This window comes from Tamandua tetradactyla, chromosome 7 (assembly GCF_023851605.1).
Source record: "Tamandua tetradactyla isolate mTamTet1 chromosome 7, mTamTet1.pri, whole genome shotgun sequence".
NCBI lineage: Eukaryota > Metazoa > Chordata > Mammalia > Pilosa > Myrmecophagidae > Tamandua > Tamandua tetradactyla.
In genome coordinates, this window is record NC_135333.1 from 8,416,848 (window position 1) to 8,442,723 (window position 25,876).

A 25,876-nucleotide genomic window follows, 5' to 3' on the forward strand; every position below is an offset into this window, starting at 1 on the left:
CCATATACATGCTTCCAGAATGTAGGTTATTTTTCTCCCTATTGTAGTTGCAGTAGCATTCTAACGGGAACCCTCAGCCTACCCTTGTTCCCCTACAGTCAGTTCCTACATTAGTAGACACAGTTGTTGGTTAGCTGATGGCTGGGGGTAAGCGGCCATACTGAGTCAGGCACACAGCACACAGTCACGAAGAAACAACTCAGGAGACAACCCTCAGAGGTGAATGGAAGGCGTCTGCTTTATTGAGGAAGTGCACAGGCTTATATAGGCTGGGAGCATGCAGGGACACCTGTCGGGCTGGGATTGGTCACCGTTGTTGCTAGGGTGGAGGGCAGATTTACATGTCGGGCTGGGATTGGTCACCGTTGTTGCTAGGGTGGAGGGCAGATTTACATGTTGGTCTGGGATTGGTCACCGCTGTTGCTAGGGTGGAGGGCAGATTTAAGGTTAGCGCTTTTGGGCGGAGGTTTAGCACTTTTGGCACAAGCCACCACTAGTTCCAGGAAGAAAGCTGGTTGCGGGCTAGGCCATTTTGTGTTGCCCTGCATCAACCACGGCAGCCATGTTGGCAAGAAATTATGACATCTCCATCAACAGTGATTCCCCCCCCCCCCTTTTTTTTTTCAAACAAGGGCAGGCACCGGCAATCGAACCCAGGTCTCCAGCACAGCAGGCGAGAATTCTGCCACTGAGCCACTGTGGCCTGCCCGACACATCCTTTTAAAAGGATCCTGCCAATCCTCTGCTCAGAACTCTCCAAAGCCTTCCTATCTCAGTCAGAGAAAACAAACAAAAAAAAACATAGATATCCTTTATCATTTCATCTTATATAGCAGTCTGTTTCCATATCCTATGGTTTACCAGCGCTTTCTCTTTCCTCCAGCCACACTGGTCTCTTTGCTATTTCTGGGACATGCCAGATGTGCTCCTACCTCAGGGCCTTTGTACCTGGTGTTCCCTCCATCTGCAATATTCCACTAGATGTCCGCTTGACTTCCTTCCAGTCATTGTTCAAATGTTACCTTCTCGATCAGGTCTTCCATATCCGTGCTATTTAAAATTGAAGGCTCTCCTCCCAATCATTTATTACAGTCTACCTTATCCCATTTGCTGCTTCATTTTAAAAACTTGAAAAAAATATTATTTATATATTATATAGGTAAATATGTATTTTCATCTTAGTTATATTTATAAAAATATTATTTATATTTTTGAGACATGTTTATATTTTAAAATAAATGCATTTTATTAAAATCTATATATTATATATTTCATAAAATCTCCCCCACACACATATAAGGTAAGGTCGGTGAGGCCAGAGCATCTTTTCCTCTGTTGTTCACTGCCTTGTCCCAGTCTTATAGAATGATATTGGCACTGAGTAGACATTCAGTAAATGCCAGTTGTAGGCATAAAGGAATTCACTCTTTCACAAAAGTTTTTGACGTGCCAATTGAAGCTCATGTATCTTTACATTTCTGACCACCTCAGGAGAATTTTCTCCCATATTTTACTTAAAATATTTTATTTACACACACACTAGAATGGCTAAAATTAAAAAAGATTGACAATACCAAACAGTGGTAGTATGTGAAGCAACTGGAACTTTCATATCTTGCCATTAGGGATGAAAAGTGGTAATCATTTTAGAAAATAGTTTGTTCGTTTCCTAAAATGTCAAGCTTACACGTACCACATGACCTAGCCTTTCCATTTTTAGGTCTTTACTGAGAAATGAAAATATACGTTCATATGAGACTTGTGCATGAATGATAATAACAGCTTTATTAATAATGCTCAAGTGTCCCTCAACTGATGAATGGATAAACAAAATTCGGGTTTATCTGTACAGTGGAATGCTGTTCATCGATTAAAAGGAATGAAGTACTGACCAATACTAAAACATGGATGAATCTCAAAAAAGGCATTTGACAAAATCCAGCACTCTTTCTTGATAAAAAACAAAAGGAACAGAAATAAACTTCCTTAAAATGATAACGGGCGTATATAAAAAATTTGCAGTTAACATCACATTTAATGGTAAAAGACTGAAAGATTTCTCTCTAAGATCAGGAAAAAGGACCCACTGTCACTGTTGTTACTCAACATTATTTTGGAAGTTCTAAGTTAGAGCAGTTAGTCAAGATAATGGAAATAAAAAGCATCCAAATTGGAAAGAAAGAATAAAATTTCCCTATTTGAGATAACATAATCTTGAAAAATCTTGAAAAATCCACAATAAAACTTCAAAAGCTAATAAATTAATTCAGCAAAGTAGTAGGATATAAAATCAACACCCCCAAATCCTTGGCATTTCCATATACTGGTAGTGAACACTGAGAAGAAGAAATCAAGAAAAAAAATCCCGTTTAAAATAACAACTAAAAGCATCAAATATGTAGGAATAAATCTAACCAAGTTTGTAATTACACACAGAAAACTACTAAACATTGTTAAAAGAAATTTTAAAAGGCTTAAATGAAAGGAAGGACAATCAATACAGCATGGTACTGGCACAAAGAAAGAAAGGCCAATGGAATAAAATTGAGTGCTCAAAAATCAACTCTCATTTTTATGGCCAACTGATTTTTGTTGAGGGTGCAAAGACCACTCAGTTGGGAAAGAATATTCTTTTCAGCAAATGGTGATAATAAAACTGGATCTCCATTTACCAAAAAATGAAGGTGGACTCCACTACCTTCATTTGTCATGTAAACCATATACAAAAATCAACTCAAAATGAATCAAAGACTTAAATATAAGAGTCGGCACTATGAAACTCCTAGATGAGAACATAGGAAAGTATCTTTAGGACCTTGTTTTAGGCAATGGTTTCCTAAGCTTTGCACCCAAAGTGCAAGCACCAAAAGAAAAAAAGATAAATGGGTACTTTAGAAAATTTAAAAATTTTGTACCTTGAAGGGCCTTATCAAAATAGTAAAGGACAATTACATAATGGGTGAAAATATTTGGAAGCCGCATATCCAAAAAGGTTTCAATATTCAGACTATACAGAATCCTTCAACTCAACAATAAGATAAGCAATCCAATTTAAAAATGGGCAAAAGACTTGAATGAACATTTCTCCCAAGAAGATGAACAAATGGCCAAAAAGCACAGGAAGAGATGCTAAACATCATTAGCCATTAAGGAAATGCAATGAGATAACATTTCATTCCCACTAGAATGGAAACGATTAGAAAAACAGAAAATTACACGTGTTGGAGAGGATGTGAAGAAATAGGACTATTCATTGCTGATGAGAATGTAAAATGGTATAGCCACTGTGGAAGACAGTTTGGCCATTCTTGGAAAGTTAATTATGAAATTACCATATGACTTAGCAATCCCCTTTCTAAGTATATACCAAAAATATTGAAAGCAGGGACTCAAACACATATTTACACACTGATATTCTTGGTGCCATTACTAAAAATTGCCAAGTGATGGAAGCAACCCAAGCATCCATCACCCAGTGAATGGACATTGAATGTGACATATACAGTGGAATATTATTCAACTATAAAAAGAAAAGAAGTCCTCATACATGGCAACAACATGTCGTTCACTTGATGATACCATGTTGAGTGAAATAAGCCCTACCCAAAAGGTCAAATATTGTATAACTTCACTGATATGAAATAAATAGAATAAGCATATTCGTAGAGGCAGAATCTACGGTATAGGTTACCTGAGGATAGGGTTGGGGTAAAGCATGGTGAGCTAAGGCTTAAAATACAGAATTTCTGTTAGAGGTGATCGATATGTTTTGTAATGGATGGTGATGCTAGTGCAACATTGTGTAAATAATAGCACTGAGTTATATATTTAAATGTGGTTAAAAGGGAAGCTATTAGCTTGTATATATGGCACTAAAATAAAAAATTTTAAAAGGTAACATCAAATTGATGCACCCAGTGAGTGATGGTAGCCAAATTTGAACCCAAGGGTATTTGACTCTGGTGTTTACTTCTCAGCTATCTTCTCAAACCCCACCCCACTTCCATTAAGTTGACATATCATTGAATAAAAAAATTCACCTCTTTAAAATATGTCTCAGATGGTTTCAATATCTTGGGTGGTTTTGGATATTTTTACATTTGGCCAAAGGTCTTTGGCATTTTTGAAGTTTGTCAGATATTATTCCTTTTGTAGATAAGGGTCTCAAATTAAGTTATATGAAATTCAGGAACATTTTTGGACTTGGCTTATTTATATTTTTATTATGATATCACTTTATGATTTTTAAAATATTTCTTAATTCTGAGGTTTCACTAAAGATCATGTGTATTACCATGGGATTAAAAAACTTGAATTCCAAAATGTATTTGTTTGAAAGCATCCTTTAGAATGTCAGTTACTATAGCTGGTGTAAGCATCTAATGACTTTTGTCCGAGGGTTAACTCTTGGTTATCACCTTGTTTGTAGGTAGTTCGCTATTTGGCTGGTTGTGGACTTCAGAGTTGCCAGATGTTGGTCTCTAAGGGTTATCCAGACATTGGATGGAACCCAGTTGAAGGAGAGCGATATCTTGACTTTCTCAGATTTGCTGTCTTCTGTAATGGTAACACTACATTTCTTCTTTTGGTTGTTATTAAAAACTATGCAGAAATCAGTAAAAAAAATAATAATAATAAGCATTCATCCCAACATTTTCACAAAGGAGAGGAAAATTGGTCAAGAAATTGTAGATTTTATAATCAGTGGTTTTTCACAGTAATCATGTATTTCAAAATATTTGTTTTGGTAATGATGCCTTGCTTTCATTATTAAATTAAATCTTCAGACGTATAAACTCATAAAATTTTATAATTGAATTGCAAATAATAGGTAACGGCATTATTTCCCAATTCGGATTAGTCAGGGTGAATGTTTATGGCCCCAGAATGCTTTTATTTCCTTTGAAATAGTATTTGAAAAGATGTTTACTATGTCGTTTTTATAAGCCAAACTAGTATTTGTATTGAATATTGGCTTTAAAAACTGATCTGATTGGGATAATATTGATTTGCTCAGAATTTCTATATGATCAATAGCTGTTTATTTATGTTCCCTATTTGGTTTTAGGGGAGAGCGTGGAAGAGAATGCAAATGTTGTAGTCAGATTGCTTATTCGGAGGCCTGAGTGTTTTGGTCCGGCTTTGAGAGGAGAAGGTGGAAATGGTCTTCTTGCAGCTATGGAAGAAGCTATAAAAATAGCTGAGGATCCTTCCAGAGATGGTCCCTCACCAACTAGTGGATCCAGTAAAACACTGTAGGTCTAATATGCACACCCTCACGATTAAAGTATAGTACGTGGCTGAATATTTGCATTATACTAATTGCAGTACTGTCTTTCAAGTACTCAAAATTTCTCCCCTTGAAAATATAATGTTTTAGATTTAGAGCAGTTGAAAGAACAAAGAAGTAAGCTGGAAAAGACCATGCAAATTAAGGAGAGAGAAATTTCAGTTGTAAGGGGAGATACATTGTGTGGAGTTTACATATTAGGGACAGATAGGAAAGGCAGGCATTATCTTTAATTTCTTGATAGAATAATACATTGATTCCAACAATGAACATGGGTCAGATCAAGCTTAATGTTTACTTGAACTTTCAAGTGTGTTTTGTCTATGGAGGTGAGCTGAGACAGTCTTGGACCCACACCATTTTGTACCACTGGTGCAAGTATAGTAGCTTACTGGGGAAAACTTTCAAGAAGAGAAGTTGTAGAGTGCGCAGTCCTGCAGACCTCTGTTCTTCCACATATAAAATGGGTAAACATGTTCTGTGCCCACCATGATTACAGTTCCAGACTGGGAGCATGAGATTTCTGGCCCAGGTTCACGTCATCAAGTGTGTATACCTTAGGCCCCGGAAATAGCCTTGTGTGCCAGGAATGAGCTCACATTGCACATACTGAATCCAGTGGGGCACCTCTCGGCCAAGCTACTGAAAGGAGGAATGGCGTGAGCATCCAGGGCCATGGAGATTTGTCTCCCATCAGTGAGATGATGAATTATTTATGTTTTTCTCACTGAGATGGGGAGGGAGACATGTTGGATTTTGCGGGGGGTGGGGGGGATTGGGGGAGATAGGGTAGATAGTATAAAGCTAGATGAGTAAATGAAAAAGCATTGATAAAGTGCTTATTCTGGACAAAGCACTGTATTGGGTGCTATATGTATATAGATAGATAGATAGATATAATCTTTACGTGATGGATCTTTGTCACCTTTTCTATAAATGCATGCTGTTTACAAAGTAGTCTAAACTTAGATGGTTTTGCTGTTAATCATTTTCTTGTAAATAGACTAGCTTCCACTAGAAATAAGCATAATCTATCATATTAACAAATCCTCTCTTTCCTTTTTGAAGGAGTCCATAAAATTTCCCTAGATGTGTTCTTGATAACAGAATCTCAAATTTAATCTTTAAGCCGTTGTTATTTTCCTTTAAAAATGTCAAACGGTTACTAGAAATCATATATGAGAAACATCAGAGGATAAGGAATGGAAAGTCTCTTTCTTCTGAGATGTGTGTAATATACCCAGAATGTTTTTTTACTATCCTTTTTGCCCTTTCTTTTGAAAAATCCATGAAAGTGATACAGAAGAAGAGGAAGATGATACTATCCACATGGGGAATGCCATCATGACGTTTTATGCAGCTTTGATTGATCTGTTAGGACGCTGTGCTCCTGAAATGCATGTAAGTACGTTTCTGCCCAGAAGAACGGTGCTGCTTTATCTATCTATGTTCAAGCATACATCACCCACAGAGGTCACAAAAAGCATCCAAAACGAATAATCTTCACGCTCCATTAAAGATAATAGCTTAGGCCTAATTGCGGAACAAGTATTTGTTTAGTTGGACTGTCTTGTTGGTTGTAAAAATTAGTAATGATCTTTCAGTACAGGTCATTAGCAGAACAGAAACTGATTCATAATTTCTAAACTCATATATCCTCTTCACACTTTAGCAAGAAAAAAGCATAATTTCCCTACACAATTCCCTTTCCTGTTTTAGTCTATGCAGAAAGCAACCACTGCTACCAAAAGTAGTTTTCTTTATGTACACTGTTGAGTCCCTTTCTCTCTACCCTTGTTATGTTTTTTTTAATCTCTTTTCCCTATTGCACCCATAGGTTAAAACTTCCGTGACATACTGTTTTATTATAAATAGAAATAAATCACAGGATGGAGAAATAATAGAATGTTAGAAAATCTGGAGTCCAGTTTTTGCAAAAAACTTTATTTTGCTGCTAATGAGATTTTCATCTCAAGTGGGAATGGAGTATTAAAAAATTGTATGTTAGAGGTGATCACAGACCAAAAACTTATGTTCACAGTATTTCTTTATTTTCTGTTAGAATGAAAAAGTCAACGAAACTAAGATAGAAATTATACTCGTAAACAGATTTTATTCTATTATCATGTCTATATTTAGAGGGGAGGAAAGATCGGAAGCAAATAGGGAACTAAACTGGGCACATCTGAAATTTATTCATCTTCACAGCTATTAGTTGAGGACCTACTATGTTCAGAAATTGTGCTGTGTTTCATAATTAATGGTGAAGGAAAAAGGCACCCATCCTGCTACCTAGGAGACTGCAATCTGTTTAAGAGGCTCACTGAGATTCTTGCTTATATCATGGGTATTTGACTAGCCAGTGACAATCTGAAAGTACTGTACTGTTAGGATTCATGTTCAGCCTATTTCCCCACATTATAAAACCATGCTTTGGAGAAAATGGGGTGGACTATAGATGACTATATGATTAAACTCTCATCACAAACCAAGAAAAAGGCTAAATCGATCATAAAAATATGTTCAAAGCCTAAAAATAATTGTTTTTGCCTTCATATTACATTTTTTTCTTTTCTTTTTTCCTTGATGTTTTATTTTACTAAGGATGATTATAAATTAGTATAAAATGATTTAGTTATCCTTTGTGAGCCTTGGCATTGCATGTGATTTTTATAAAAAAGAAAAGGAGACATTATTAAACTGCCATAAAAAGAACGTGGTTATATGATTGTTTTCTAAGCTTCTGTTGGATCCAGAAATCTCTACTCAGGTCCTTTCTCCAATTCCCAACTGCTAGTTTTAAGGGAAAATAGAATAAATCTTCATTTCAAAATCAACAGGGAAGTTATTTTCAAATTTTTTATGAAATGAGTTCTTATTTTAATATGTACTACCTTGATTAATAATAATTATTTAATCTATTTTTAGCCTCCCAGAATTCAAAAGCTAGTTTTATAATATACTAATATTTTACATGCCTGGGTCTTTGCTGGACCTTTTATAGTTTTTATTGACCTTCTTGTTTATTTCTGTATCGTTACTCTTTGGATTATTGTGGATTTATATTATGATCTAATTTTTGATAGGGCTTAGTGGTCCATTTGATGAATGGTAATTTTTTGCAAGGTGACAAAAATTTAGAGCATTCTTTTGCTATCTTTTTTGGGTAAGGAGTAATTTTTCATTATGTGGCCAATAAAAATTTGAAGTGCTCTCTGCTATATATAAAACTAAGTACCTTGCAGAAACTCACACTCATAACCTTATTATCAACATTATGTTCTAACTCTTGGGTTCTTAAACAGAGGCTTGTGTTATGTAAAAATGTGAACATTGAATTTGGTGGTGGGATGGGGGGTTAGCAGTCGTGAACTTATCGGATTCTCTAAGTTTTTAGACCTTGAAAGGGATTACAAACCCATTGCTCTAGTGGATAAACCAGCCAGCCTAGACTATAGTACAATTTGGTGTATGTTGAATTCATTGAAAACTGGGTAGGCAATGAAATATCTGTGTGTAAGCCTGAAACAACAATTTCTGAGAGAATTCAAGCTTTATGTGATTACTTCTTAACAGAAAATTATTTTAAAACATGGTTCCCATACTTCAAGATGGGTTTCCGTATTTTCTAGGTAGAATTACAGCACTGATTTTACAAAGTTACTTTAGTTTTCCTTTATTTTATTCTTGTTTAGTTGATTCATGCCGGTAAGGGAGAAGCCATTAGAATCAGGTCTATTCTGAGATCCTTAATTCCACTGGGAGACTTGGTAGGAGTGATCAGCATTGCTTTTCAGATGCCCACAATAGCCAAAGGTAAGGCCAACTTCCATTCTTTGTCATTCAGTACTAAGTTGGGTGACGTGGTGTTTTTAATATTGTCAGTATTTAACACTTTCCCCCTTGCAGCATAGTTACATTTTTAAAAAAGTCTTTAAAAAAAAGGCATATATTATTTTAAAAATATTTTCTATTCTTCTTGTGATTTTTTAAACAACTATCTTTCCAATGAGATTTTAATTCTTTGCATGATATTTCAGACACTTTTTAAAAGAGGAATTACATGCCTCAACTGTCATATATTATTTCCCTCCTGGTGCTCTTTGGTTCCTTATTCTCCTTTATCTTTTTTGACTTCGATTCCTTAATTCACTATTTTTGACAGTTTTCATTGCCACTTTCTTATGAACCTTTTCTTTGTAAAATAGCGATCATAGCTTTTGACTTGACTATTAAATTTCTCAAGAAATACCTCAAGACTAGATTCAAGCCATCCATACGTACGTGAAGGTAGCTCATTCTACTTGCAAGCCATCCCTAGGGTTAAGAAAAATCATCATTTCGTGCTAACTTTATAAACCCAAACCTATAAAGTGACACAACCTGCCATAATAACTGAATAATCATTGTAATTTTAAGAGGAAAAATTGGATCTTAAAATTTCTCCCTTGGCTATGTTTGCCCCATTAGGTGGTTTCTTTTTCTCGTGTACTAAGGTGGGCCCTTATCTACCTGCCTGTTCACCTCGCTTCTAACTCATGTGTTTATTTAAGTAGAAAATCTTGTCCTTGCATTCCATTTTGAGCCACAATAATGATTTAACACTTTGGACAAAGAATAATATCAGTGACACACAGGCTAGGAAATTGGGAAGCCTTACATTTTGAGGTAAATGCAGAAATTAAACATAACAAAAAAAATGAACTGCAATTTCTGTCAGAATTGCTGAGAAGTTTCTATCAACTTCCTAATTTTCTAAAAAAAGAAAAACAAAAACTTCTTAATATCTACCTTTACCATCATTTAAGACTTTTCAAATTTGTTTCTTTCCTTTTTCTTTTTAGTTGTGCTAAAATATTATTTTATTCATAAACTATGCAATATTTGTCTACATTGTTTGTTAAAGGGTTTTTATAGGTCCTACAATTATAATGAAAATTAATTTTGAAACAATCCAATTGTCCTTTTTAAATGTCTGCATTTTACCTTTAATGCTTTTCTTTTACAAAGAATGTGCTTGAATCCTGTACATTTTTATTTTATTGTAGATATGCATTTACATCAACTACAAAACATAAAGCATCAATATTTTCTTTATATATTTCAATAGCAAGTTTGTTGGTCCTGTAAGCATCCTGGCTGATCAGTAATAATTGTTTAATACGTTGCTTCTAAAGGTTGTCCCCTTCCCACCTTCCACGCCTACAGTATTAGCTGAGGGCCCTCCTTAAACATTTTTATCATATTTTTTTGTAGAGCTAAAATGTTCCAGAATAACAATGAAAGAAGCATGAGTGGCGGATTGGGGGGGCTGCAGTTAAAGAGTCTGGAAAACTTTAGCTTAGAATCTCACAAGATTTTGTTCTGCTATTGCAGCTCTTGGTCCCAAGCAGGCTTGATCGGCCGTCCAAGGCAGTCATTTCTGGTGGGATGAACACTGCAGGTTCTGCAAAGTAAAGCCAGTCCACCTGGCCAGCCAGTCTAGTTCCAGTTCAGCTGCCAGTAGGCCGAGAGGAGGCAGTTCATTAGCTTCATTGTCTCCAATGTGTTTGGAGAGGTGGAGGAAATAGGACAACAACCGTAGCAAATCAATGAGTCTTGAGTCCCATACACATAGAGTAATGGCAGAAGTCAAAGTGTAATAAATTGAATGTCCATTGGAGTGAGTGTTTGAAAAACAAATCTTCTAATAGGATCCGTTAGTTTCCCACCCTTTTTCTTAGGCACAGCTATACATTAAAATAACAGAATCCTATAAATTTAAATTCCCCAAAACGTGATATTTTGGAGAAGTGAACTGGGCTTTCATGTCAATTTTTAATTGAAAAGTACTAAAAAAATCATTTAACGTGCAGGGTTAAATCAACTTTGGTGACATTTTGAATCCACCTTCTGTTGGTTTCAAACCCGCTTTGCCAGTTACTACCTGTACAGCCTTGGACATGTTACTGAGCTTCGTCAGTTTTCATTATCTACTAAATGAGGATGATAATCTCAGCTTCATAGTGAGATTATAAGAATTTCATGAAATCGTAACTCTAACCCCTCAGTGCAGTGCCTGACAACTGCACAAACAGTAAAACTGTGGTTATTATTATAATGATTGGGAAAGAAAAGTACCAAAGCCGGTAATCTAATTTCCTTTAAAATATTGCCGTTTGTTCAAGTACATGATTCAGAAATACAAAATACCTTCACTGACTGCAAATGACAACAAAAGTAGTTGCCTTCTTCTTTCAGTAGGATGTGATCACCTGTCATCTTTCCCTGGAGTCCTCTTTCCTTAACATTGCATAACATTAAAGATTCTAGGATATTATTTGTGGAATTCTACACTATGTTATGGATTTTATTTAAACAGCACGAATTTGGTATCATTAGCATATGGTCAAACAGGGAACAAATCAGTTCTCCGGTATTTTACACTGATACGTAATTCGTAATTCCTCATTAGTAGACCCTAACCTGTGAACCTGTGGAGCTATTATAAGGGGTTCATTAATCTATGTGGGTATCAAGCATTATCTATGCAGCAAGAAAATAATACAAACTCTCAAATGTGTTTTTTAAATGCTATTATAATTAATGAAACATATTTCATTTAAAAGCCATATTGGTATAACATTGTTTATTAGTGTATTTTCTAGGTCATCTATATGTAAATGCACCTTATTATTCTGTGGGCATATGTATGATTTATTAATGTTTAAGAGGCTCTCATTCTTGAAAAGATTGAAAGTCCCTATTTACTTTTTAACATTTCACGTATTTGCTCCTGATTTTCCAGTGTAGATCTTGAAGGCTTTTTTTGTTTCCTTCTGAGAATCTAGCATAATGCTGTGTCCTCAGTACATACTCTTTTAAAAATGGATGCCCAGATTATATTTTTTGGTGACTTTGGATTGAAGTTGCACTGCCATATTTTCTTACCCAACTTGCTTGTGGGTAATAAAAAGAACAGAAAATCAAATTAACTGCTAACTGTATTTTTAAAATGCAAAGGATGGAAAGATGCCATTTTAGCAATCTTAACTCACCGATGGCGTGACCATTAACACCAAAATGTCACCTTCTCTCTTTTAGATGGGAATGTGGTGGAGCCTGACATGTCTGCAGGGTTTTGCCCAGATCACAAGGCAGCCATGGTTTTGTTCCTTGACAGGGTCTATGGAATTGAAGTTCAGGATTTCCTCCTCCATCTTCTCGAGGTTGGCTTTCTGCCAGATCTCCGGGCTGCTGCTTCTTTAGATACGGTAATGATCTGAACAATTGGCCTCTTTGATTTTTGTCTCCTTAGTCTGTGGCCTATGATATTATTTCATAGATATAGTCATTCATTCATTTATTTATTAACAAACATGTACTGATACCTGCGGTGTTTTCAAGCATCTCGGCAGCAGTGGGTAAACAGGGAGGGAGAAAATGGAATGTGAAGGAATTAACTGAATAGTGGACAAAAATCGACCCCTTTAAAATACGCTAAGAATTCTGATAAAGTGCTATGGGAGACAATAAGAGGTTCATAGAACCCTAATTTGGGATGTTACAGGAGCTCTTATTAACCTCTTTTCAGTGTTAGCCTCTATTTTGGCTTGAAACAGGTATACTTCTGAATGAAAGCAATTAAAATTATTAAGACATTTGAATGGACATTGTTGCGTTGTGCTAATTGTGTTATCTTCCTGGTACCTTCATTTGTTGAGGAACAAACAGTTTAAAAGCTGTCCTGTATATTGAATGACTCCCATGGAGAGCTACCATTATCAGTGTAAATGTTTTGTTCTTTGAAACATCATGGAATGAATGGAAGTTGCAAATGTTATTCTAGTAGTATTAGTTATACCTCCTTTTCTTTTCAATGAAATGGGCCCTTTTGATTTTAGAGAAAATCAGATTGTAAGTTGACAATAACCCCTTTTCATGAAATCCGTGAGAGCAGAATCATAAAAAAAAGCTTAAGTCTCTGCTTTTTTTTTTGTTGTTGTTGTTGGATATGTTAAAATTTAATTCTGAACCTAAATTAGCACAGATGATAATGTGGTAATGCAGTCGACCTTTGATCATTGATGCTGATGGACGTAATCAGAAATAGAAATAATATTAAAAATTTTGAAAGAATGTGTGACTATAAGATCTATTATGAGAGAGAAACTCCTTTCTCCCTCCTCCCCTGTCAAAGAAAATTGCTCACATTCCTTGGTATCATTTGCATCTCCATCTTACTTTGCTCCTGTCCATGATCCGTTATTATGGAACCTGAATCTCTTAGACTTTCTGAAGAGATACCATTTCATTCATTTTTCTCTATTTATGAAAAACTGAAAGTTGGTTGTATTTAGGGATAAAAGACCATGTGAACCACAAACATTTGCATTTTTGTCATTTTCTAGACAGAGAGTGAAATTATGTGTCAACATGTCGATCCCCCTGAAAGTGGGAGGAAAGTGGTCTCCTGCCAAAGAAATGACTTTCTCCGCCCTGATTTCTTTTGTAGGCTGCTTTGAGTGCTACAGACATGGCCTTGGCCCTCAATCGGTACCTTTGCACTGCCGTCTTGCCTTTGCTAACGAGATGTGCTCCTCTTTTTGCGGGCACCGAGCACCATGCTTCTCTCATAGACTCATTACTTCATACTGTGTATAGACTCTCTAAGGGCTGCTCACTTACCAAAGCTCAGCGGGATTCCATAGAAGTTTGTTTACTCTCTATTTGTGGGTAAGTGGACACCTAACTCCATGCCAGGTTTCTTTTTCTCTAATAAAAAGAAGTTGCTATGTGGCTCTTGATAAATTGTTTTGCATTTTGGCAAGAATTTCTGTATCCAAAGTTAATTTGTAGGGTTTCTTAGCTTTTAGGTAGTCCCATGTACTGAGGTTTGGGTCTCATGAGAGCTCCCTCACTCCTGGTCAAATTCAGGAGTGTTCCTCCAAACTTCCCTAGGATATGGATCTCTTGGATGTAGTGTTTGAGCAATTACAGCATGCTATTCAGGTGTTGGTGGTGAGGGTAATTGGGTGAGGGGTCCATGACTGCCTTAGAGTATGATTAATTGATTGTCCCCTTTGAATTCTGTGTGATTTTAACTCCTCTTCCTGAAGAGAAAGAAAGAAAAGGGATTTATTAAATATAAAAGACGATGCCTTATAATATTAAATCATTACTATAGGTGGCAATGATGAAAGTCAAATGTTTCCTCTGGCCTAGACAACCAGCTCCGCAATTTTCCCTCCTATTGAAACTTAATGTTTCCAAAGAAATGAAAAAGTTATCTCCTACAGCTCTGCTCCCTGGCTACATGCTGCCTGTTGCTAGGAGCCTGATTCAACCAAAGGTTGATGATAAGGATTTTGGTTAATAAATAGAATGTGGTCCTGCGTTTTAGTGCACCTAAAGGGAACTATATTCTACAACTAGTTGATCTAAGTCCTAAGTATTTAGAAAATGGTTTCCCTTATGGAGAAGCTATTAGTGGGACCATAAATAGAGTCATAGACTGTCACTTTGACTAGTGTCAAATGTGGGGAATATAATAGAAGTCTCAAGTGGTAGAAGCAACAGTGCCTCTTGATTGATGAGAAATGGTAGCATTAATATTGACCAGTCATTATCCACTGATCAGGCATAATTCGGAAGTGTGCTAATTTCACTTTAAGGCAGCTGGGCATGCACATAAATCAAAACAGTACATGAAGTCATTTTTTCTGGTTTTTAATCCCTCCCTGAATCCTCTGTTTTAAACAATATATACTTGTGCAAAGGACCACCAGTTCCTTGGTTTTAACAGTGCAGAATTTATTTGGAAAACAAGACTGCTTATTATAAACTGTGCCTCTTTCTGGAAACATTTAGAACTTAAAAAAGAAGCAGGCTTGGCAATAATGTAGTCTGGCCCTTAATTTACAGGTGAGAAAACAGGGAGTTTTGACATTAAGAAATGGGCTTGGAGAGGTGATACCAGGAAGTTTAGGAAGCTGGTTACGGGTCAAACTGCCCAAATGAGGTACTGATGGACAGCTGATTGTCATCTTCTATTCTAGATAGCTGGACTTACTCTTTTTAGATCTATCAGTACAAACTAGATTGGTTTTCCTAGATACAGAGAACCTTCCAAGCTAGAATGGAACTGAAAGAACAAATGTGCAAGTGTGTATGAGTGTGAGGTGTGTATATAGGGTAGGGGTGTGGGGGGCAGTGAGGAGGACCATAGAACATACAATGGGTCTGTGTTTAGGACAGACACTGAAGAGACAGAAGAGGAACATGTGTGGGAGAAAAGGGGTCATCTTTAGGTCTAGGAGATAGAAATGAGTTGGGAAATGTAACCTGTTCTAAATTTACATCAATCATCGGACCAGTGGCACCAAATTGTTACCACCTGAAGAGAGATTCTCATACTATTTAGTCTAATGAATTATCTGCTTAGTTTCAACACCTATCTCCTCATTATTAAAAATTGCTTTGTTCCAACAGCCAATTGAGACCTTCTATGATGCAGCACTTACTTCGAAGATTAGTATTTGATATCCCATTATTAAATGAACATGCAAAGATGCCTCTCAAGGTAAGCTTAGGAGACATTCAGGGTATTTTAACTACCACTTATTGTTACATCTAAATCTCTTAGATTATGGGAGATCTTTGGTGCTGAGCAGTTTATTCCAATTACAAATATGGACAGATAAGTTATAGAAATGTGTTTGTATACCTAAAATACATATGTATATGCCTACCAGGTAGGCAACAAGGAAACAATGAGCCTTGATGTTCTTGGGCTGGAAAATTATGGTAATAGGCCTGGCCTAATATGTTAGCAACTTCAAGGTATAAAGAGTAGGCTTTAGAAACAACTTTTTCTAAGTTGGTAACCAAAAGACAGCTTCCAAATGCTGTTTTCACTTTGTTCTAAAGAAAGGGCGCTTTCTATATATGCAATTACAGTTTGTTAGAGTATGTCGGAATGTCATTGACATTTTCTCTGGCCATGTTTCCTGTTCTAATCATGAAAGATCAAGTCTCTTATTGTCTTATTGATTTGGAATAATTTCCTGTCATCTAACATCCTAATCCAGACTCAGGATAGTTTGCTGTATACATCAAGTTTATACAATAATGTAATGGACTTTTTACTAGTGACCTCTGTGCAATGCCGTCTAAAAAGCATCATTTCTCCCCCTAGAGCCATTCAGTAATAATGCTGTAGACGGCAGGTTTGAAGATAATGAGTATTTTCTGAGCTTCTCTTAATATTAAGCATCCCTAGATATTTATCAAAAATAGTGTTTCTCTATGGAAAAATATTTTTATTGTCTACAAAAATTGATGAATTATGGAAATGACATACCCTTGCTAAAAATCCCATTTTTATGCTTTCCATCAACTATGATATACCTTCTTGTGCAAAATTTTATTTGTGTACATGAACTGAAAGATACCTGAAAAAGAAATAGTATCATTTTTTTATCTTTATGCAACAAAACTGTTATGTTAAGATATTTCCATGTTAATCCTAGCAAATTATAACTCAATATTGCAGCAATTTAGACTCCTCAATTGTGTGTATGTGTTTTATCTTAGAAGGAGACTGAAATAGAAATATTCCAATACTAAGAGATATAATTAGGCTTAATAACAATAATCCTTATCAGTTTATTTCCTTTATAGAAAAGAAGTACATCACAGTTGATTTCATAAACATCATTTTTAATTAGTAAATAATTAAAAACATATTAGTTTATAGTGCCAGAATGAAAAAGAGTCTATCCTTGCTTTGGACTTCTAGTTTAGTCCTGAATAAACAAAATATAGGTAGATGAAAACCTAAGTAGCATCACAGACACTACAACAAGGAAATAAGTTGCATCCTTAACCACCAAAAAATGTAAGTAAAGGAAATATTCTAGGTAGAGCAGGTTTTGAAGTTTATGGAGAGAAGAAAGTTTTGAGACAATCATAAAGTATGGTGGTTAAGAAAAGGAGGAGAGAGAGCAAAACTAACCATAGATGTATAGTTTCCTTAGAATGTGCATTTTAGATGCTGTACCCTACAGATACTTAGCAATTTCCACTTAATGGCTCCTGTGCATTGCCCTGCCATCTAATCCCTTCATTTTATTTTATTTATTTTTACTGATTTTATTTTGTTAATGTGTGCTGTGTGGTGGGGTCACATTTCATTCTTTTTCCACATGAGTGGCCCATTATTGCAGCATCATTTGTTGAATTTTTTGTTTTGTTGGTTTCTTTGTTTTGTTTGTTTGGGAAGTGCATGGGCTGGAATCCAACCCGGGTCTCCCACATGGCAGGCTAGAATCCTACCACTGAACTCCCCTTGCACTCCCCAATCCCTTCATTTTAAGGATAGATCCCAGGTTAACAATTCATAAAATTCTGAGTGAATGTTAGTCACTAAAGTAAACCTGTGATATGTATATAACCAAACAATCTCAAAGAATTCTGTTCAAGAGAAACATTTATAAAATTGGTCATTTGGTCCTCATATCATTTTGTATAATTTTCTACATTAACTTTTAATGAGGCAGGACTCTCCAAAAGAATTCATGTGGGATTCAGAAGTTTTCCTTCAATTAACCTTATTGCTTGGTATTAGGATGCCATGTGGGAGGAGATGGGAAAAATACGGAAGGTGTCTTTAGCTCATTGCTGTAATAATTGGTTTCCCACATAGCTGCTGACAAATCATTATGAAAGATGCTGGAAATATTACTGCCTGCCTGGAGGGTGGGGAAACTTTGGTGCTGCCTCAGAAGAGGAACTTCATTTATCCAGAAAATTGTTCTGGGGCATTTTTGATGCCCTGTCTCAAAAGGTAATTTAATGTTTTGTGTATTTATTTGCATTGCTAAAATAATAAAAACCCGTAGGTCTTGACAAATCAGTATTCCTACTGGAATAGTATCTTTATTAATCAGGACTCACGAAGCGTTATTGATTATGCTTTCTCAGTAGAATAACAAATGTTAAGAATGCAATTTATATTGACATTTCATAATCATTATGAAAGATGTTCTTTGTGATCATAAATGTTTTTGGATTTAAAATCATGCAGTATTTTCAGGAAACTACATGCATGGGTTGCTATTTGGTCTTAAACCCTCCCTACTCACCAACTCTACTCTTAAAAAAAAACTTGAGGAAATCTTATAAAATAAAAAAAGTAAAAAATATAAAATATTATATGATTATAAAATTCTGGTGGCCTGCGTTTTCCTGATTTTCTGCTATGGAGATTTAAGCACCTCTACTCCTTGTTGCTTTTTATGTATGGCATTTCCTTTTCGATGTCTTATTTATAATGAATATTTCATATATTTTCAGATGATTGGAGGATAGTTATTGCAGAGAAAATCAGAACAATATACTTTGCATGCTCACTCTTAAATTATTTATCAAAATTAGTTTGCATTCCCAGGGAGACATTATTAAATCACTGCAGTAGTATAACTAGAAGTTTGTTACACAGTAGGAGGGTATTTATCTGGGATTAAATTTGGTAGTGACATTGTGATGGTTTTTTGTCTTGCTGAATTTCCTTTGGTACATTGCTAGTCCTTTAAAAATAATGTGTAGATGGTAGCCTTAGAAGCATTTAAATATTAATTTCAAGTTTAACATTTAAAGTGAGATAACATTCAAAGTTATTATTTTATTTAAAATTTATAAGTATAAATGTAACTAATTATGTAAATAATGTACAAACACCTCTTCCCAGAAATTTTTATTAAATATACTGTTTACAGAATGTCTTTCCCCGTTCAGAATTTTATTTTTCATACCTCTGTAATGCCATGCAGATCAGTTAAAATATCTTACTCTGGAATGTTATTCTCTGTGTATTTTGTATGTATCATCGTTCTAATGCAATACATCAGTAATTTATAATTAACTGTAATAAATGTAGTCCTCATTGTCTAAACTAATGTTTATGTCAATAATACATGTCATAAACTTAGAATCATCAGGTCCATCTCATTTGAAATATTGAAGGATCAACTTTGGGGAAAGGTATAGACTTTATCCTTGTGTGGCAGCTGCAGTGAACCTAGCTTCAGCTTTGCTTAATGTTTGATGAGATTTCAGGCTATGGGTTCCTTTTACTAGAGGAAAAGGAGTTGAGATAGCCCAGCATAATCCATATTTTCTCCTGCAACATTGTATCAGCCACCATGATCATGCTGGCCATTTTTGCTAAATAGTACTTTATCTTTCTGTTTATTTTTGGACTTTTATATCTTTCCAGAAATACGAACAAGAACTTTTCAAACTGGCACTGCCTTGCCTGAGTGCAGTTGCGGGAGCTTTGCCTCCAGACTACATGGAGTCAAATTATGTCAGTATGATGGAAAAACAGTCATCAATGGATTCTGAAGGGAACTTTAACCCACAACCTGTTGATACCTCAAAGTATGGACTCTTTCTATTGCAGCAGATTTTTATTGTAAATGATGTGTGAAGTCTGAAATTGAATAAGGTACTAAAGTGAACTTTCTCTAATCCATGCCCCCTTTGAATTAGTATCCTTTGAATAGGGGTCCCCTTCATTTATAAAATGACAATAGTTATATTAATTATACTAATACCTGAAAGAGATAAGAATGTGCCTTCTAGAATAATCTTAATGGAATCAGGGTTCTCAGTAATATGTAATCACCGCAGTAGTATCTGTAACAGATTCTAAAAACTGTTTCAATTATATTTTTAGTTGGAAATTTGCCCTAAATGTTTATTAATAATTACAGCCAATATCTGTATAGCATCTTTTACTCAGGATGATCCCAGCACACTGTGCAAAACTGTTTATATTTGCTGCGGGAGCCACTTCACTCATCACTCCATCTCAGTAAGGCTTAGGATTTAGCAACTGATGTTTGGCATCATAAAGCACAGCATGAGATTGAAGGAAATACCAGATAGAGAATATCTGTGGAAAATTTAGCATGCAGTTAGACTATAGTTTGGCCGCCTTAACCAAATATAAGGTGGCATTAGTTAGCGTTCTGAAAATTTTTGTATGTATTTACTTGTATGTGTTCTATAAATAGGATGTTTGGGTACTTCAGGTATTTGAAGTCTCAGCTTTTGTTTTTGTTTTTGTTTCTTGTAATTGTCTTTAAGTAGGACCATGGTTTCCCATTTGCAAGGAAAGCTGCCTCTTCATGCCACATTTTCTTGTTGATTCCATGGTGACCCAGCAAGATCAGTGTTAGCAACATGGTAGTTACTATTCACATCTGAATTTGCTTTGAAGTTCGACTTTGAGGCGTCTGGGTGGTCCCCAGCTGATTTAGCTTCTGTAATTAAATGACTTAACAACCTGAGTGGTATGCCATTAGTTTGATAATGCCTTAAATTTGCATGTTTGGTATTCGAAGACAGTCCTATGAGAAAGTCTACCCCTCAATATTTGGTTTATGTGGTTGATTCTTTCTATCTCTTCCAAAGTAAGTAAACCAAAATATCCCATGTTGATATTCCTACGTGGGTAAGTTCGTGGTTTCCTAACATACAACATAATCCAGAATTACACAAAAACATCAGAACAATGTCATGGTTTTGGTGTTGATTAAATCCAACAGATAAGTGTTGGGCATGTTTATTGATTTACTAATCTTGTCTCTTTGGGGACTTCTTAATAGATATAGGTTTATATAGTTATATGCAATAATCTCTACATCTTTGTGATTTTTATGTTTGCTTCTTAAGTACATGTAGGTCATCTAGTTCAATTACTGTCTGGTATCTTTGTTGAAAAAGAACAGTAGAAACCATCTCATTATGCTAGATTTTATTTAGAATTCTGGTCCCAAAGTTAATTGCTTCAATAAGTTATTTATTATTGAATGGAATTGTATTTTTCTCTTTTCCATTCATAGGTATATTTGATCAAGTCTTACATTCGCCATCAGACTTGATCATCAACTGAATGCACTCACCATTTCTTCAGGGAATTAAATTTTTATTTAAATATGAAAGGATTCAAGAATAAATGTTATAAAAAATGATAAAGCATGGGTTGGTTAATTAGTTTTCCCTATATGTATTGGTAACATGTAAGAGTGTTATGTAGACCATTTACATTTAAATTTAACAACACCAATTGTATGAAATCAATTAAAATTTTAATACATTTTAAAAATGTAACAGGTTGGATTTCAGCAGCCTTTCCCCCATTTCTAGTTGTTACAGAAGGGACTTAAGGCAAAAAGGGAAACTAACTTCAAAGAAGGAATGTGGGAGAGAAGTATGTCTTTAAACGTTTTGAGTCTAATCATGATTTAGTTTAATTTAGTTTTGTTTTTGGTGTAGTCTGTAGTCCCCATATTTAAATATATTTTAATGATTTTTCTTTATACTGTATAAAATTTTGTTATATGTAATATGATATTAAAACATGCTTATGAATTCATATAGTATACATCATTATCTGCTTGACTTTTCTTATGTTATCTCCACAATATGAAAAAGTAATACTTTGTAAAAGGAATTTAACAGTTTGTGCTTCGAGTGGGATTCTAAGTTATCATAAGCTGTGAGTAAATTAATATGATTTTCTGTAAGTTCTGTGAAAATCAAGGTTTTTTTCTATATTTTTCACAGTATTACAATTCCTGAAAAGTTGGAATACTTCATTAACAAATATGCAGAACATTCCCATGACAAATGGTCAATGGACAAGGTAAGTGAGTATTGCATATTATTTCAGTACTGTTATTTTTCAAGGGCTGTTCACTACTCAAATATTTCTAACCATGAGAATTGCATACTTTAAAGAGAGAGCTTTATGTAGATGAGGAAAGAAATTTTAATTGTAACTTGCTAATAATGTTACCTCGGCCATTAACACATGTATCATACTTGTGAATTGGAATATCTGTGTTCATTAAAAGCACAATTTTAAGATTTCAAAAACTTTATTAATTAAATAAGAAATTTAGTTTCTAAGCACATATAGTTTGTAGGGTAAAAAGTAACTGAAAATGTGTTGATTTTAGGGGCTTTAGATGCAAATGTATTGACTCTTAAATCCATAATTTGCCTTTTAAGGATGTCTTGGCCTTATATCTACCTTTACATTAGATAAATATTGAAAACTCTTGAGCAAGTTTTAATGACTGCTTACCCTTTCTACTTTTCTGTTGTGTTTCTCATTACCAAGTTGATGGATTATATTGATAAAATATAACAATATAAGATAACATGTTTTGTTTGTGTTTTCAGGGAAAAATAAAACCCAAATGAGGTCATTAAAGCAGTGGCAATCCATGATATAATTCCTACATATTATGGGATTTTCTAAAGGAAATATGCCTGAGTATTCCTTTAAGTTGAACCTAATTTTAACTTGAGAGAGGATGATTAAAATAGGTTCTCAGAGTTGAGTTCAGATGTTTCAAGAACCTAAAATAAGCATGTATTAATTTGAATAAGTGAAAAGCAAAGAGCAAAAAAGATGCTTCTGTTATGAACAACTCACTATCCTCAAGCTAGATTTCATAGCACACCTCAGTTCGTGCCCTGGTCAGCCAGTCTCTTATAGGAAATGCTCTGTTTGTTCACTTGTCTGTTTTACTTTACTTTTTAAAGTACTGAACTAGTAAGGATGGTGACGGAGGAGAATTTTACAGGAAGGCAGTTCTATTCTGGGCTGATACAGGCAGAGATAAAATGATGTGGGGAAATATTGATATGGGCACATGATTAAATCACAATGTAGAACATGCTGAGAGAGAATTGGAAATAGGAATAAGCAAAAACAGGTAACATTATTCAAGGTTTCAAGATGCAAACCTCAATTTTCATGTTTCAAAGAGTTTTATTTACGCAGGTTACCAGCAGGGTACCAAGATATGCTGGAATAAATATATCGTAGCTGTGCATCACTGTAGTCTCCTCCTAGGGGTGTTGATACTGAAACCATCACCGTCTTGGATCACTTTAAGGAAAGGAGGGTGATATATATACAAAATAGTATTGCTAGGGATGGAAATTATTATATTGACTTATTCCGGATAAAATTCAAACCTTAATCTTTATCTTAGTTCATTTCAGCTTTATTTCACACACACACTTAAATACATACACACCTGTATACACTCTAAAATTACTATATATGAAATAGTTTTTATGGTTTTTTTTAGTTGGCAAATGGATGGATTTATGGAGAAATATTTTCAGACTCTTCTAAAGTTCAACCATTAATGAAACCTTATAAACTATTAACTGAAAAGGTAAGGCTTTTTAAAAATTCATATATTTGTGGAGTTTTTTGGTTTATATATATATATATTCTTTAAATTTTTGTTGTGAATTAATTTGAAACATATAGGAAATGTGCAAACATAATACAAAATTAATACAGATAACTGCAATATATCCTTACCCAAATACCCATATTTACCAACTACTAACATTTTCACCCATTTGTTATCTGTCTATGTATCTATCATTTGACTTTTTAACACTTGAAAATAGGTTGCACACATCCTGCTCCTTTGCCATTTAATATGTTCTTGTATATGTCTTAAGAAAAAAGATATTAACTTACATGACCCCATTAAGTACAACTATCAAGTTGAAGAAATATAATACTGCTATAAAGTACACAGTCCATGTTCTCATTTTTTCAGTTGTCCCAATAGTGTCCTTTTGGGATTTTTTTCTCCCATTGATATATCCAGTCCGGTATCATGTATTGCATTTAATTGTTACTGTCTCTCTCTCTTGTTTTTCACTTGTGGTGATATGTGTACAATGTAGACTCTCATCACAACCCCTCCCAAGCATGCAATTGAGTGGCATGAATCACATTCACCATATTTTACTACCATCACCACCATCTATTACCAAAACCACTTCAAACACAGCCCCCCACACCCTTTGTGCATTAATGCCCTGCCCCCCCATTCCTGGTATCTTATAATCTTTCTGACCCTGTGATTTTGCATATTCTCGTTATTTCGTAAAGTGGAACCATACAGTATTTGTCCTTTTATATCTGGCTTATTTCATTCACCACGATGTTTTCAAGGTCTATCCATGTTGTAGCATATAGCAGAACTTCATTCCTTTCTGTGATTAATATCCCATTATATGTATATATTACATTTTATTTATCTATTCATCTGTTGATGGACATTTGGGTTGCTTCCACTTTTGGGCTGCCAAGAACATTGGTGAATAGATATCTCTTTGAGTCCCAACTTTGATTTCTTTTGGGTATATACTAGAAGTGAGATTGATAGGTCCTATGGTAATTCTAGGTTTAACTTGTTTTTAATAATTTTTTTTTTATTAGAGAAGATGTGGGCTTACAGAACAATCAAGTATAAAATACAGGGTTCCTATACACCACCCCACCACCAACACTTGCACTGGTGTGAAAAATTTGTTACAATTGATGATAACACTTTTCTTTTGTAATTTTGTAATAGATAGCTGTTATTCTGCACACTCTGCCCTTCCAAATAAATTTGATTATTGTTTTTTCCTATTTCTGCAAAGTAAATTGTTGGGATTTTATTTGCTATTGCTTTGAATTTATATATCTATTTGTGCAGAATTAACAACTGTATTTCGTCTTTCAGTCCATGAACATGCTATGTCCTTCCATTCATTTAGGCTTCCTTGATTTGTTTTATCTCTATTTTGTAGTTTTCTGCATAGGTCTTTTATAACCTTGATTAAATGTATTCCTAAATATTTTATTCTTTTGGTTGTTATTGTAAATGAAATTTTTTTCCTCGATTTCCTCCTCAGATTACTCATTAGTAGTATATAGAAAGACAACTGATATTTGTGTGTTGAACTTGATTCCTATCCCTTTGGTGTACTCGTTTATTAGCCCTAATAGCTTTGCTATATAGCTCTATATATTTGGTTTTTTTGTATATTTGTTTTTAATGTTTTACTTTTTGAAAAAAAATCTTTGTTATGTATCTTTGTATTTAAATGTCTTATTTAATATTTACTTTTTTAAAACCATTATTCAGAGTTCTCATTTACTGACTTCTTATATGTTGTCTTTTTCTTTCCATTCCCATTTGCTATAAGCATTTTATTGGTCATTGTCTTCTCTACCTGATATTTTTCTATTCCTTTTCAATTTCCATTAAGAAATGAAGGTTGTTATTTCTCCCGTTTATTGTTAAGGACTTTAGAAAATATTTTTCTTATTCCTAGGAGTTTGTTCATGAGTAGTAGTGGATTAAACTTAATATGTTTATTATTTATAAATGTTCAAATATTTATTTTGGGGAGGGAAGTTAATATATTCACAAATGAAGTGAGATGGCCTTTCCAGCTTGATGCTAATGGGGAGGAATTACTTCTCTATTTATTCAGATGCTAGAAAATCCTTTATACATGTATCACATAATCAATCATTTTCCCCAATTCTGTTTCTCCCTTCCAATTTCTTTTGATGATATCAGGATCTGGGAAACTAAAGAAATTTACCATCCATGGCATAACAATCTAGGGTTCTTCTTAGCATCATTAGTCAAAACAGGTCTTGGCTCACACTCTATTATTTTATAGTTTGCTTGCTTTTTAAATAAGCACTGCCAAATT

General features: G+C 34.6%; 1 protein-coding gene across 2 annotated transcripts in view; it reads left to right on the forward strand.

Annotated features, from left to right (window-relative positions):
- RYR2 (ryanodine receptor 2) overlaps positions 1–25,876 on the forward strand; it is a 779,580-nt gene that overhangs the window by 571,634 nt on the left and 182,070 nt on the right. For both annotated transcript variants that reach the window (XM_077168436.1, XM_077168435.1), the window contains 11 exons: positions 4,430–4,565; positions 5,069–5,255; positions 6,586–6,691; positions 8,986–9,106; positions 12,374–12,543; positions 13,785–14,005; positions 15,761–15,851; positions 17,976–18,116; positions 19,548–19,711; positions 21,905–21,983; positions 23,446–23,535. In XM_077168436.1, coding sequence (XP_077024551.1) covers positions 4,430–4,565; positions 5,069–5,255; positions 6,586–6,691; positions 8,986–9,106; positions 12,374–12,543; positions 13,785–14,005; positions 15,761–15,851; positions 17,976–18,116; positions 19,548–19,711; positions 21,905–21,983; positions 23,446–23,535 — 1,506 coding nt within the window. The remainder of the gene's footprint in view (positions 1–4,429; positions 4,566–5,068; positions 5,256–6,585; positions 6,692–8,985; positions 9,107–12,373; positions 12,544–13,784; positions 14,006–15,760; positions 15,852–17,975; positions 18,117–19,547; positions 19,712–21,904; positions 21,984–23,445; positions 23,536–25,876) is intronic.